This window comes from Xenopus laevis, chromosome 3S (assembly GCF_017654675.1).
Source record: "Xenopus laevis strain J_2021 chromosome 3S, Xenopus_laevis_v10.1, whole genome shotgun sequence".
NCBI classification, from domain to species: Eukaryota; Metazoa; Chordata; class Amphibia; order Anura; family Pipidae; genus Xenopus; species Xenopus laevis.
This window is the reverse complement of record NC_054376.1, coordinates 130,844,091-130,858,265: the sequence shown is the minus strand read 5'-3', so window position 1 is coordinate 130,858,265 and position 14,175 is coordinate 130,844,091. Positions and strand designations below refer to the sequence as shown.

Genomic DNA, 14,175 nt, shown 5'->3' with positions numbered 1-14,175 from the left:
GTATATATATTAGGTAAAGATTATGGCTGAGCCCTCGTTTTTTGTCCCATTACTCAAATAGCCAATAAACACTGGAGTAGTAGGCAAGGTCTGCCCCCTGGTTGAAATCAAACCCAGGGGCTCACGACACTCAGCCCTTCCAAAAATATGTGTGTTGTTATAGGGGGACTGTCAACAGTTAGGTTGACTCAACAAAAAATGGGTATAGGCAGCGACATGTATCCCATGACTATGGCGGAAAATGTAGTCCTACTTATGGGGTTCAGGATGTACATGGTGTTCTACCACTCAATGACGTCTCCAGATCAGCATAGTTATTTAAAAAAATGGGGCATAGGAGATAAGTTCATTTAGTCCACGGGGACTTAGTGTGTCTAAGCGGTGAATCCATTTCAATTCAGCTTATAACAGTAGCCGTTCGCAGTCGCCTCTTCGGAGAGTGGTGGGAACTAAGTCTATGATCATACTCCTCAAGGATATAATTTTTTTTACTTTGTTTCATATTTGACCTTTTTAGTGCACTAAATCACATTAGTCATGCCCAGTTCATATTTAAAATGATAGGCCAAGAGTATGTTGATTGGAAGCCCCACTTTATACTGACCCATTCATTGCATCCTGTAGAGAGAAATGAATAAAACCACACAGTAGCTCCCACAGTCCCTTTATCTTGAGGTTATGAGCAAAATAAAGGGGTGTTGGTGTCTTCCTTTGTCTGATTACCCCACTCTTTGTTCCCTTGATCCTGGCTACATCCCCTATAAATCGCATTGGGAAGGGATTATCACATATGATTTAGGAGGGCAAAGGGAGTAAATAAAGGAGACAAAATATATTTCAGTATCAAGGGTAGAATTGGGGTGCCAATGCAGTGGAGGCCTGTTTATAACTAAAGGTACCCTCTTCTTCATAAATATTGTGTCCCCTGGCTATTTTCTTTATCCTCTTCTTCTCACCTGGTTATTCTCTTTATCCCCTTCTTCTGTTGTATCTTTCCTAACTCCTCTTTACCCCCAGGTACGGAAATATCTTCTCCTGCTGGATGTGCGCAAGGACCACGTGAAATTCTGGCGCCCGCAGATCCTTCTGTTGGTGTCCAACCCTCGCACCTCCTGCCAACTTATTAACTTTGTCAATGACCTGAAGAAGGGCGGCCTGTTCATCCTGGGGCATGTGGAGACTGGGGATCTGGGTGAGATTTCTATACCTGATATGATTAAAGCTGTCTCTTTCCCTGGCTGTCTCTTTCCCTGGTTGACTGTTCCCATTAGCTGCTGCATTGTCACTATCCGTCCTTCTCTGCAGATTCGCTGCCCTCTGACCCAGTACAGACCCATTACAGCTTTTGGCTCAGTCTGGTGGATAAACTTAATGTCAAAGCCTTTGTGGATCTGACTCTGTGCCCCAATGTCCGGCAAGGAACTCAGCATCTTCTGCGTATCACTGGGCTGGGTAAGTATTCTGTTCTTCATCCCCCCACCCCTGTTATCATACCCCTATTGTATTGTGGTCACAGCCCACCTTGCTATTGCCACAGCCCCTGTCATTTGATGTCTCTGTCAAATTTGGACCTTCTCATGTTCCAGTTGTACAGCGCTATTCTCATTATTATTATTGCAGCCTTAATACCTTCCCTTTTCCCTCTGCACTCCACTCCTATATTAATTCTTCCTTCCATCTTTTGTATAGGGGGCATGAAGCCCAATACAGTGGTCCTTGGCTTCTACGATGATGCTTGCCCAGATGACTACTTCCTACAAGACCAATTATTCACCCCAGGCCTGTCCCCTAAAGATGATCCATTTGGAGTGGATGCGACATCTTTGCAGGCTCATTTTCCCCCTGTCCGTGATGCCGAGACCTCGCGCCTTCTCTCAGCCAAGGACTATGTCTCCATGATCTGTGATGCACTCAAGATGCACAAGAACATTGTTTTAGCTCGGAATTTCCCTCTGTTATTCAGGCCTGATGCCTCAAGCTCCAGCCCAGCCACATACATTGACGTGTGGCCCTTGGACCTCCTTCGGCCCCAAGCTTCAGCCTATGTTGATGTCTGTAGCCTTTTCCTTTTACAAATGGCATGTATTCTGAACATGGCCTACTCCTGGCGCCGCTATCAGCTGCGAGTCTTCCTCTGTGTAGAGTCCAGAGGAGGCAGTGATGGGGCTAGTGGCTGGCTAGCGGCGGAGGCAAAGTTCAGGGAGCTGTTGAGTAAGCTGAGAATCAGAGCCTTGATCCGTGTGGTGGCCTGGGACAGGGTTGCGGCATTTCGTGTACAAAATAGTGGAGAGCAGGGTCTGAACCGTGAGCCCATCTCAAGCGAATACCTTAACGCTGCCAACAGTGCTGTGACTGACGAAGGGGGGACGGAGACAGCAGTGCGATTTCTCTATCTCCCCCGACCCCCCGCTGACTCCTCTCTGCATGAACGTTACCTGGAGGAACTGGACACCCTCACATCAGGACTGGGCCCTACGTTACTTATTCATGGCCTGACTCCCGTCACCTGCACCGAGCTCTAACGGACATTCCTGCGGCACTCAGACTTCTAGACACTTGTTTATTATGGCAGTTAGTCCTGACTAATCTCAGTAACCCCGGGCTTCTCTCTTGTTTTGCAGATGGCACTCCTCTAGGGCATTATTAACCACTAATATTCCTCCGCTGCTTCTTATATTGAACCCATGTGCTGACACTTCTTCTCAGTACCATCCCTGGAATCCTTTTCCAGCTCACACTCCACCCGTCGGTGCCAAGGTTTTCCTTTCAATCTCTCACATTGTGTTGCCTGCGCTCACCTTGTGGTTTGGTAACTTTTACACTCACTGTTGGTTTCACGCTCATCACATTCCCAGGATCCTTTGGAGCTCCTGTATATTTTTACTTTTTCTTTTTTTTTACATAGGTTCAGTTGCACTAAATAATCGTAATTGAATGTATTCTGCTCATGGGCTTTGTGTCAGCCCTCCCTCACCTTCCCCTGAACACTTAAATCTGTTCTGCTGTCAGCGCCTTCTAACAAGGTTCCATAATGAGAAATGCCAAGTGTTTTCAGACACTTAGTTATTCAGTAATATCAGTATTTTTCCCTCCTCGCAGCCTCACAGTTATTTTATAGAAAACTCACCACCGCTCCATCGCTGGTGTATCTTGCCTGTCTGTACATTATGCAGTGGGGATAGAAAGAGGTTGCCATTAATGGGCTGTTTCCATATTAGGAGGATCACTATGGAGCTATATATTTATTAAGCAATATAAAACATACTGTATATAAAAGCCCCCTCCCTCTCACACACACAGTATAGGTTGCTTTATATCCACTTGATCTTCCAGTACCTTCTCCCTCCCAGGGGCACAGACCAGCTTCTCCATTGGGCTTCTCCCTTGGGCTTCTCCCTTGGGCTTCTCCCTTGGGCTTCTCCCTTGGGCTTCTATCTTGGGTTTCTCCATTGGGCTTCTCCATTGGGCTTGTCCATTGTGGCCAAAAGAAAGTTCCTCATTGGTCCTTATTCTCCCTCCCAAAGAGACGCTCTCCTGCTGGAGTTGCACTTTAGCCGTTGCTTTGGGAATTGCCTTGGACATTGTGCCGCGCCGATGGGACGGTTAGAAATGATCTTCTCGTGACTGTTACGTCCTTTTATCTGGATTGCTTTTCTCTTTTAAGTGCTTTTTTTTTTTAATATGTAAGATTTGGACTCTCAATAAAAAGAATAAAGCGGTGGAGTGATTGTTGAGCATGATGTGCATGGATGTGACTGACGAGGAAAGGGAAGGTGCCTCAGTCAATAACCTTCCCCTCTGTTCGTTGTATCCATGACGCACATTTTCCTTTGTTTTATGTACAGCAGCTCAGTGGTCTTCATGGAACGTCTTCGTTATTTATTTTGTATGATTTTATTATGATCAGCCTTCCTATCCAAATGAATTCTCTCTAAATTCTGGGGGTCGTTTTGATGCAGCTGTATCTGTATTCTAAACCCACCCACTGCTTCAGTGACAAGCTTCCTCATCCCCCCTAAACTGCCAGTTCTTGTCCCAACTAATGTTGCATTATAAACCCCTTCCCCTCCCCTGAAAACTGCCATTGAGTTTAGACCTACCGCTTGTGTTAAGACTCCCTGCTCCTCCCCTGAGTGTACTAGTCTCCTCCCCCTGCAAGATGCTGTTAGTGTTTTAGCCCCACCTACTACTTGAGTTGTTGACTTTTTGTGATCTGATAAAGTCTAATGTTATCTGCCCATTTTGTTTTTCCTCCTAATAAATGCACTTAAGCCGGCACGCTCGGGCATTTGGGCATGGGCAGATCCCCACTACACACCAGGCTGCTTGCTGAGCGCTAGCTCTTGTGCCTTTGAGTTTTCTTTTGAAGGTTTCTCTAGGGCTGCAGTTTCCTGTTTTGCAAGAGAGAGGAAGGGAGGGGAAATTCTGTTTTGGTGTGTGGGAGTACAGCTGTGTGTAAAGCCGCTCATGTGAGTATATTCTCTCTATTTGCTCTCTATGTTGCTCCAGTAGTACTTACCTCTTGCTGCTGTGGGTACTGAATAGTGTGAGCCTACCTGCTGCAATGTATAGGTAATGCCTGGCTCTATCTGTATTAATTGAATGGCACACACAAGCTTTGTGGGTCACTTATTCTCCCTGCTATTGGATACAGTACTTAGTGCTGCTAATATACAGACACAATGTTTATGGGCCTATTGTATTCAGTGATGGATGAATAATGACCATTATATTCACTATGTACAGTCATATGAAATTCTTTGGAGTTTTGTTTCTCATTGGCTGAGCTTTCAAAGTAGCGAATTCCTATTAATATATAACTTGCCTTATGGAAACAGTAGTATTTCAGCAGTGACATCAAGTTTATTGGATTAACAGAAAATATACAATATACATCAGAACTAAATGAGACAGGTGCATAAATTTGGGCACCCCAACAGAGATATTCCATCAATACTTAGTTACAAATGTAACAGCCTCTAGACGCCTCCTATAGCCTTTGATGAGTGTCTGGATTGTGGATGTGGCTATTTGTGACCATTGGTCCATACAAAATCTCTCCAGTTCAGTTAAATGTGATGGCTGCCGAGCATGGACAGTCTGCTTCACATCATCCCATAGATTTTCCATGATATTCAAGTCGGGGGACTCCAGAATATTGTACTTGTCCCTCTGCATAAATGTCTTTGTAGATTTCCAAGTGAGTTTAGGGTCATTGTCTTGTTGGAATATCCGACCCCTGCAGCGGAACTTCAACTTTGTGACTGATGCTTGAACATTATCCTGAAGAATTTGTTCATATTGGGTTGAATTCATCCGACCCTGGACTTTCCCTGAACTAGTCACACAGCCCCTGAACTAGCCACACAGCCCCTGAACTAGCCACACAGCCCCTGAACTAGCCACACAGCCCCTGAACTAGCCACACAGCCCCCGAACTAGCCACACAGCCCCTGAACTAGCCACACAGCCCCACAGCATGATGGGACCTCCACCAAATGTGACAGTCGGTAGCAGGTGTTTTTCTTGGAATGTCGTGTTCTTCTCCCGCCATGTAAAGCGCTTTTTGTTATGAGCAAATAAGTCAATTTGTGTCTCCTCAGTCCAAAGCTCTTTGTCCCCAAATGCCTGTGTGTTGTGTAAATGATCTTTTCCATAGAACAAGCGAGTGTGTTTGTGTGAGTGCAGAAAGGGCTTCTCATCCCCCTGCCATACACATGTTCTTTGTGCAAATTGTGCTGAATTGTAGAACGATGTACAGATACACCTGCATCTGCAGCAAGATCTTCTTGCAGGTCTTTGGAGATGATCTTTGGCTTGTCTGTAACATTCTCACAATCCTCCGCATATGTCGCTCCTGGATTTTTCTTGGCCTGTCAGACCTGGGTTTTACAGCAACTGTGCCTGTGGCCTTCCATTTCCTCATTCCATTCCTTACAGTTGGAACTGACAGTTTAATAAACCTCTGAGATGCTTTTTGTAGCCTTCCCCTAAACCCTGATACTGAACAATCTTTGTTTTCAGATCTTTTGCTTTGAGGATCCCATGCTGTCACTCTTCAGAGGAGAGTCAAACACAAGCACAACTTGCAATTGGTCTCCTTAAATACCTTCTCTCATGATTGCACACACCTGAGGTGTTGCCAGTAATCAGTATTGAGCAGTTACATGTATTCAGATTAGCAAAATAACAAGGGTATCCCAAACTTTTTCATATGACTGTATATACAGTTGTGTTCGGAATAATAGCAGTGTCACATCACTAACCTGATCAATCACTGGTTTTTGTACAAATTCTAGTTCCATATGGCAAATAATTTACTAGTAGGTGTAGTAGAGTCATAGAAACCAAATAATAGTAGTGTGGTGTTCAATTAGTGAGCAGGCAGAATGAGTTATACAGGGAACTCTGAGTATCACTCATGTATTATAAGGGATAATGTACCCCCTACTGTAACTGATAAGGATATTAGAAGTCACTGAGGGGTTGTTCTGTGACCATATAAAGACACAAGGCTGCAGGCTGAGTTATACAGGGAACTCTGAGTATCACTCATGTATTATAAGGGATAATGTACCCCCTACTGTAAATGATAAGGATATTAGAAGTCACTGAGGGGTTGTTCTGTGACCATATAAAGACACAAGGCTGCAGGCTGAGTTATACAGGGAACTCTGAGTATCACTCGTGTATTATAAGGGATAATGTACCCCCTACTGTAAATGATAAGGATATTAGAAGTCATTGAGGGGTTGTTCTGTGACCATATAAAGACACAAGGCTGCAGGCTGAGTTATACAGGGAACTCTGAGTATCACTCATGTATTATAAGGGATAATGTACCCCCTACTGTAAATGATAAGGATATTAGAAGTCACTGAGGGGTTGTTCTGTGACCATATAAAGGCACAAGGCTGCAGGCTGAGTTATACAGGGAACTCTGAGTATCACTCATGTATTATAAGGGATAATGTACCCCCTACTGTAAATGATAAGGATATTAGAAGTCACTGAGGGGTTGTTCTGTGACCATATAAAGGCACAAGGCTGCAGGCTGAGTTATACAGGGAACTCTGAGTATCACTCATGTATTATAAGGGATAATGTACCCCCTACTGTAAATGATAAGGATATTAGAAGTCACTGAGGGGTTGTTCTGTGACCATATAAAGACACAAGGCTGCAGGCTGAGTTATACAGGGAACTCTGAGTATCACTCATGTATTATAAGGGATACTGTACCCCCTACTGTAAATGATAAGGATATTAAAAGTCACTGAGGGGTTGTTCTGTGACCATATAAAGGCACAAGGCTGCAGGCTGAGTTATACAGGGAACTCTGAGTATCACTCATGTATTATAAGGGATAATGTACCCCCTACTGTAAATGATAAGGATATTAGAAGTCACTGAGGGGTTGTTCTGTGACCATATAAAGGCACAAGGCTGCAGGCTGAGTTATACAGGGAACTCTGAGTATCACTCATGTATTATAAGGGATAATGTACCCCCTACTGTAAATGATAAGGATATTAGAAGTCACTGAGAGGTTGTTCTGTGACCATATAAAGGCACAAGGCTGCAGGCTGAGTTATACAGGGAACTCTGAGTATCACTCATGTATTATAAGGGATAATGTACCCCCTACTGTAAATGATAAGGATATTAGAAGTCACTGAGGGGTTGTTCTGTGACCATATAAAGGCACAAGGCTGCAGGCTGAGTTATACAGGGAACATACTAGGGGATATCCACCAAGCCTCCTAGTCCCACATATATACATTTACATGTTCCTACAATAAAGGTATTAGTGCTCCTGTTATATCCCAACTTTTGCTTCTTGTTTTTTTTACATTGAATATAATAAGAGTTTGGGATCAGTGCAGCTCCTGGATAAAGCAGTAATTCCCAATAATTCCCAGTAATTCCCAGTATTGGAGCTTCTGGGTGCAGGGCCCAAGTGCAGCCTTTACTTTCCCACCCTCTTCCTGAAGTGAAGATCACAAGTGGAATTGATAAATATTGGGTATTGGAAAATTGTTATATTCAAGTATTGATTAAGTTTGAATATGTTTCATCTAGAATGGGATTAGGTTACAGGAAATATATGGAATGTCTTATGTGGAGGTGTATCTCATAGGTTTTCAATATATCCCTGGACTAAGAGAAGTTTTCTCTCTCTCACAGACACACACTGACTCTCACACAACATATTGATACATACATATATCTTTGTATTATTTTGGTAGGCTGTCAATAGAGTATTTGACTTTCTAATAATAACAAGGGGATATGATCACTATATATAAATATATAAGGGGATATGATCACTATATATAAATATATAAGGGGGATATGATCACTATATAATAAATATATAAGGGGATATGATCACTATATATAAATATATAAGGGGATATGATCACTATATATATAATATATAAGGGGATATGATCACTATATATAAATATATATATGGGGGATATGATCACTATATATAAATATATAAGGGGATATGATCACTATATATAAATATATAAAGGGATATGATCACTATATATAAATATATAAGGGGATATGATCACTATATATAAATATATAAGGGAGATATGATCACTATATATAAATATATAAGGAGATATGATCACTATTATAAATATATAAGGGGGATATGATCACTATATATAATATATAAGGGGGATATGATCACTATATATATAAATATATAAGGGGGATATGATCACTATATATAAATATATAAGGGGATAAGATCACTATATATAAATATATAAGGAGGGATATGATCACTATATATATAAATATATAAGGGGGATATGATCACTATATATAAATATATAAGGGGGATAAGATCACTAATATATAAAAAAAGGGAATATGATCACTATATATGAATTTAGGGATATGATCACTATATATAAATATATAAGGGGGATATGATACTATATATAAATATATAAGGGGTATGATCACTATATATAAATATATAAGGGGATATGATCACTATAATATAAATATATAAGGGATATGATCACTATATATAATATATAAGGGGATATGATCACTATATATATAAATATATAAGGGGGATATGATCACTATATATATAAATATATAAGGGGATATGATCACTATATATAAATATATAAGGGATATGATCACTATATATAAATATATAAGAGGGATATGATCACTATATATAAATATATAAGGGGGATATGATCACTATATATATAATATATAAGGGGGATATGATCCTATATATAAATATATAAGGGGATATGATCACTATATATAAATATATTTAAGGGGATATGATCACTATATATAAATATATAAGGGGATATGATCACTATATATAAATATATAAGGGGGATATGATCACTATATATAAATATATAAGGGGGATATGATACTATATATAATATATAAGGGGATATGATACTATATATAAATATATAAGGGGATATGATCACTATATATAAATATATAAGGGGGATATGATCACTATATATAAATATATAAGGGGATATGATCACTATATATAAATATATAAGGGGATATGATCACTATATATAAATATATAAGGGGATATGATCACTATATATAAATATATAAGGGGATATGATCACTATATATAAATATATAAGGGGATATGATCACTATATATAAATATATAAGGGGATAGATCACTATATATAAATATATAAGGGATATGATCACTATATATAAATATATAAGAGGGATATGATCACTATATATAAATATATAAGGGGGATATGATCACTATATATAAATATATAAGGGGGATATGATCACTATATATAAAATATATAAGGGGGATATGATAACTATATATAAATATATAAGGGGATTATGATCACTATATATAAATATATAAGGGATATGATCACTATATATAAATATATAAGGGATATGATCACTATATATAAATATATAAGGGGATATGATCACTATATATAAATATATAAGGGGATATGATCACTATATATATAAATATATAAGGGGGATATGATCACTATATATAAAATATATAAGGGGATATGATCACTATATATAAATATATAAGGGGATATGATCACTATATATAAATATATAAGGGGATATGATCACTATATATATAAATATAAGGGGGATATGATCACTATATATAATAATATATAAGGGGATATGATCCTATATATAAATATATAAGGGGATATGATCCTATATATAAATATATAAGGGATATGATCACTATATATAAATATTAAGGGGATATGATCACTATATATAAATATATAAGGGGATATATCACTATATATAAATATATAAGGGGATATGATCTCTATATATAATATATAAGGGGGATATGATAACTATATATACATATATAAGGGTTATGATCACTATATATAAATATATAAGGGGGATATGATCACTATATATAAATATATAAGGGGATATGATAACTATATATAAATATATAAGGGGTATGATCACTATATATAAATATATAAGGGGATATGATCACTATATATAAATATATAAGGGATATGATCACTATATATAAATATATAAGGCGATATGATCACTATATATAAATATATAAGGGGTATGATCACTATATATAAATATATAAGGGGATATGATCACTATATATAAATATATAAGGGGATATGATCACTATATATAAATATATAAGGCGATATGATTTCTATATATAAATATATAAGGGGGTATGATCACTATATATAAATATATAAGGGGATATGATCACTATATATAAATATATAAGGGGGATATGAAAACTATATATAAATATATAAGGGGATAGGAGAGAAATGGGGTATAAATCCGTTAGCTATAGATTCACAGTAGAAACTCCCAGGACTCACTAACCGTAAATACAAATTGTTGGATTAGGGACAAGTTTTACCCCAATTCTGGATATGAGGAAACCTGGACCCGGGTGCGATGGCCCCTCCCGTCCCTCGAGCAAATGGATGAGAGAGAGAGAGAGAGAGAGAGAGAGAGAGAATGGCTCCAGGCAGGAGGGTGGGTGGCAGGTGGATATGGGCATTTCTGGGTCCCAGTTGCTCATAGTTGTACCACTGACCCACATTACAGTGAGGGGTTTGTGAGGTTCTGGAGTGACACAGTTTAAGACACAAGCATCACATGTGTGACAACATAATGACGTAGGAGTGTTATATCAGCTCTTACCCACCTTCACCCCAACCCCCCTCACCCAAACCCACCTGCACCCAAACTAACCCTCACCCAAACCCACCCCTCCATGCAATGATGATATATTTCTATTTTATTGCCCTGCTCCTCTGTATCTCCAGGTCACCATGAGGTGCCACCGACTGAATCTGCTCCACATCACCCTCTACCTCTTCGTGATATTTTTCATTTTAATAATAATTAAACTTTTGTGTCGTTCTCTGAATTCTCAACCAGAAGTTGGCCCTACAGCGTCCCTTGTGAGGGGGTCAGTGACCCTTTTTGATGGACAGTTCTCTTACCAGCTCAACCGTTCCCAGTTCCAGGTTGAGTTCCCTCATCTGCAGAATTACAAGTGCTCTGTCACCCTGGCACCATGGGGGGTGCTGCACATGGAGACATCTGAGAAGCTTCTCCTCCTGGCCATCAAATCCCACCCAGGCTCGGGCATAAGGCGAGAAGCCCTGAGACGGACGTGGGCCAGAGAAACAGTGATTGGGGGCTACAGGGTCAAACATCTGTTCCTGTTGGCGATGGCCCCGGTGCGTGGGCAGATGGAACTGCTACAGGTGGAGAACCAGGTGTTTGGGGACATCCTACAGTGGGACTTTAATGAAGGACATCACAACCTTTCCCTGAAAGAGCGATGCTTTCTGGAGTGGCTCCATCACCAGCTCCACCGTGTGACATTTATATTCAAAGGTCAGTTCAACTATATACTGTGGAAATTTTAACTCTGTGTTGTAAGCTCCTCCCCTGCACTGGAAATACCTCCTCTATTAGGTAGTGAATCCTATAACCTGACTGTCCTTACAGTAAAGAACCCCTTCCTATACTGATGGTGAGATCTCCTTTCCTCCCCACCAATGAATCACTCATTCCCCTCTCTTGGTAGGGAATCCCATAACCTGACTGTCCTTACAGTAAAGAACCCCTTCCTATACTGATGGCGAGATCTCCTTTCCTCCCCACCAATGAATCACTCTTCCCCCCCCCTCTCTTGGTAGGGAATCCCTTAACCTGACTGCCCTTACAGTAAAGAACCCCTTCCTATGCTGATGGTGAGATCTCCTTTCCTCCCCACCAATGAATCACTCATTCCCCTCTCTTGGTAGGGAATCCCATAACCTGACTGCCCTTACAGTAAAGAACCCCTTCCTATACTGATGGTGAGATCTCCTTTCCTCCCCACCAATGAATCACTCATTCCCCTCTCTTGGTAGGGAATCCCATAACCTGACTGTCCTTACAGTAAAGAACCCCTTCCTATGCTGATGATGAGATCTCCTTTCCTCCCCACCAATGAATCACTCATTCCCCTCTCTTGGTAGGGAATCCCATAACCTGACTGTCCTTACAGTAAAGAACCCCTTCCTATGCTGATGATGAGATCTCCTTTCCTCCCCACCAATGAATCACTCTTTCCCATAACCTGAGTGTCTGTGGTGCATTTATACAAGATTCAGCATCCAAAAAATTCTGAGAAGTGCTTAAAGAGGTAGAGTTCAGCAATGTGCCACAGATCAGGATATTTAGCTGTAGGATTTACTACAATAACATGACTGTGATCTTGTGTTTCTTTGCTCTGGAATCAGGTCAGACCTCTTTAAACTGAGATGTCCCTGGGCAGGAGACTCATGTATAATTCAGCCGCAATTATAGCCAAAAAGAGATTTGAAAATGGTCTTTTCTTGTAGCTAATATTTCCTACTCATCCAGTCTAGTTATGGGGCAATGGGCTGTGGGGCAGTTTGGATGTAGAGTAGTTGGGCAGTAAAATGATGGGGCAGTTGGGCAGTAAGACTGTGGACACATTGGATGTAGGGCAGTTGGGCAGTTAGACTGTAGGGCAGTTGGGCAGTTAGACTGTGGGGCAGTTGGGCAGTTAGACTGTGGGGCACTTTGGATGTGGGGCAGTTGGGCAGTAAGACTGTGGACACATTGGATGTGGGGCAGTTGGGTAGTTTTGAGTATGTTAAAGATTGAGGCCATAGGGCACTTTTCATTGCACTGAATGTTCTACATTATTTCCCTGGATTTCAGTTTTTTACCCTATTTCTGTGTTTCCGCAGGGGATGATGATGAATATGTGAATCCTCAGGGATTGGTGCGCTACATTGGGGAACATGGCTCCTCCCCCCACGTGCTCCATGGGTCCCTCCAGCGCCACTCACTGGTAATGCGCCGCCATATTAAATATAAGGTGTCACATGCCTTGTTCCCCAATCCCAAATACCCCTTCTTCCTTTCTGGGGGGGATTTCTGATCCCTGGGGTGCAGTGGGGCCCCTCTATGTGGCGTCTCAGACTCTGCCTGTGTTCCCATTGGATGATGTGTATTTAGGGTTCCTGGCACTGGCTGCTAATCTCACCTTCCGCCATGAACCCCGATTTCATGTATTTGGATTGAAGTACAACGTTTGCCAGTTTCAGGGAGCCCTGGTGGTGCACAGGGTGTGGCCCGAGACCCTGGTGAAGATTTGGGAAGAGGTGCAACGTGGCACATGCACGGAGACCCGGTGACAGCAAGGGGTCGGCGACTATTTCAACTGGACTTACCAGCACTTTATATGGACCAGTGCATCACAAGCTGCACATGCGCCAGATTCACCTTACACTAGTGTTCCAGGGTGCACCCCAAATACCAATGTGATGCAAAATAAACCTGTGAGCTCAATATTGGGGTTCAAGCAGCGACTGCACCCACAATAACTATTTGTTGCTGTAGATCACATGTCTGTGAGGGGGCGGGCAGTGATATAAATGGGAGGGGCAATGATATTACAAGGCGGAGTTATGATTTTAATGGGGGATTTTGTGAGTGTGGAAGTGGAAAGGGGCAGATTAAACCCCCCAAACCTCCTTGTGTCCCACCTATAAAAAACTTAGGGCAGGTGAGAAACTGTCACATAAACACGAGTCTGGCGGA

General features: G+C 41.1%; 1 protein-coding gene and 1 pseudogene across 3 annotated transcripts in view; both read left to right on the top strand.

Moving 5' to 3' along the window:
- The window catches only part of slc12a9.S (solute carrier family 12, member 9 S homeolog), a 14,171-nt gene extending 9,832 nt beyond the window's left edge, over positions 1-4,339 (top strand). For all 3 annotated transcript variants that reach the window (XM_041589001.1, XM_041589000.1, XM_041589002.1), the window contains exons 12-14: positions 1,018-1,192; positions 1,306-1,452; positions 1,690-4,339. In XM_041589001.1, the coding sequence (XP_041444935.1) occupies positions 1,018-1,192; positions 1,306-1,452; positions 1,690-2,522 (1,155 nt within the window). In that variant the 3' untranslated portion in view covers positions 2,523-4,339. The remainder of the gene's footprint in view (positions 1-1,017; positions 1,193-1,305; positions 1,453-1,689) is intronic.
- A 6,453-nt stretch (positions 4,340-10,792) lies between these two features.
- Positions 10,793-13,948, top strand: LOC121402290 (annotated as a pseudogene).
- The last annotated feature ends 227 nt before the right edge of the window (positions 13,949-14,175 follow it).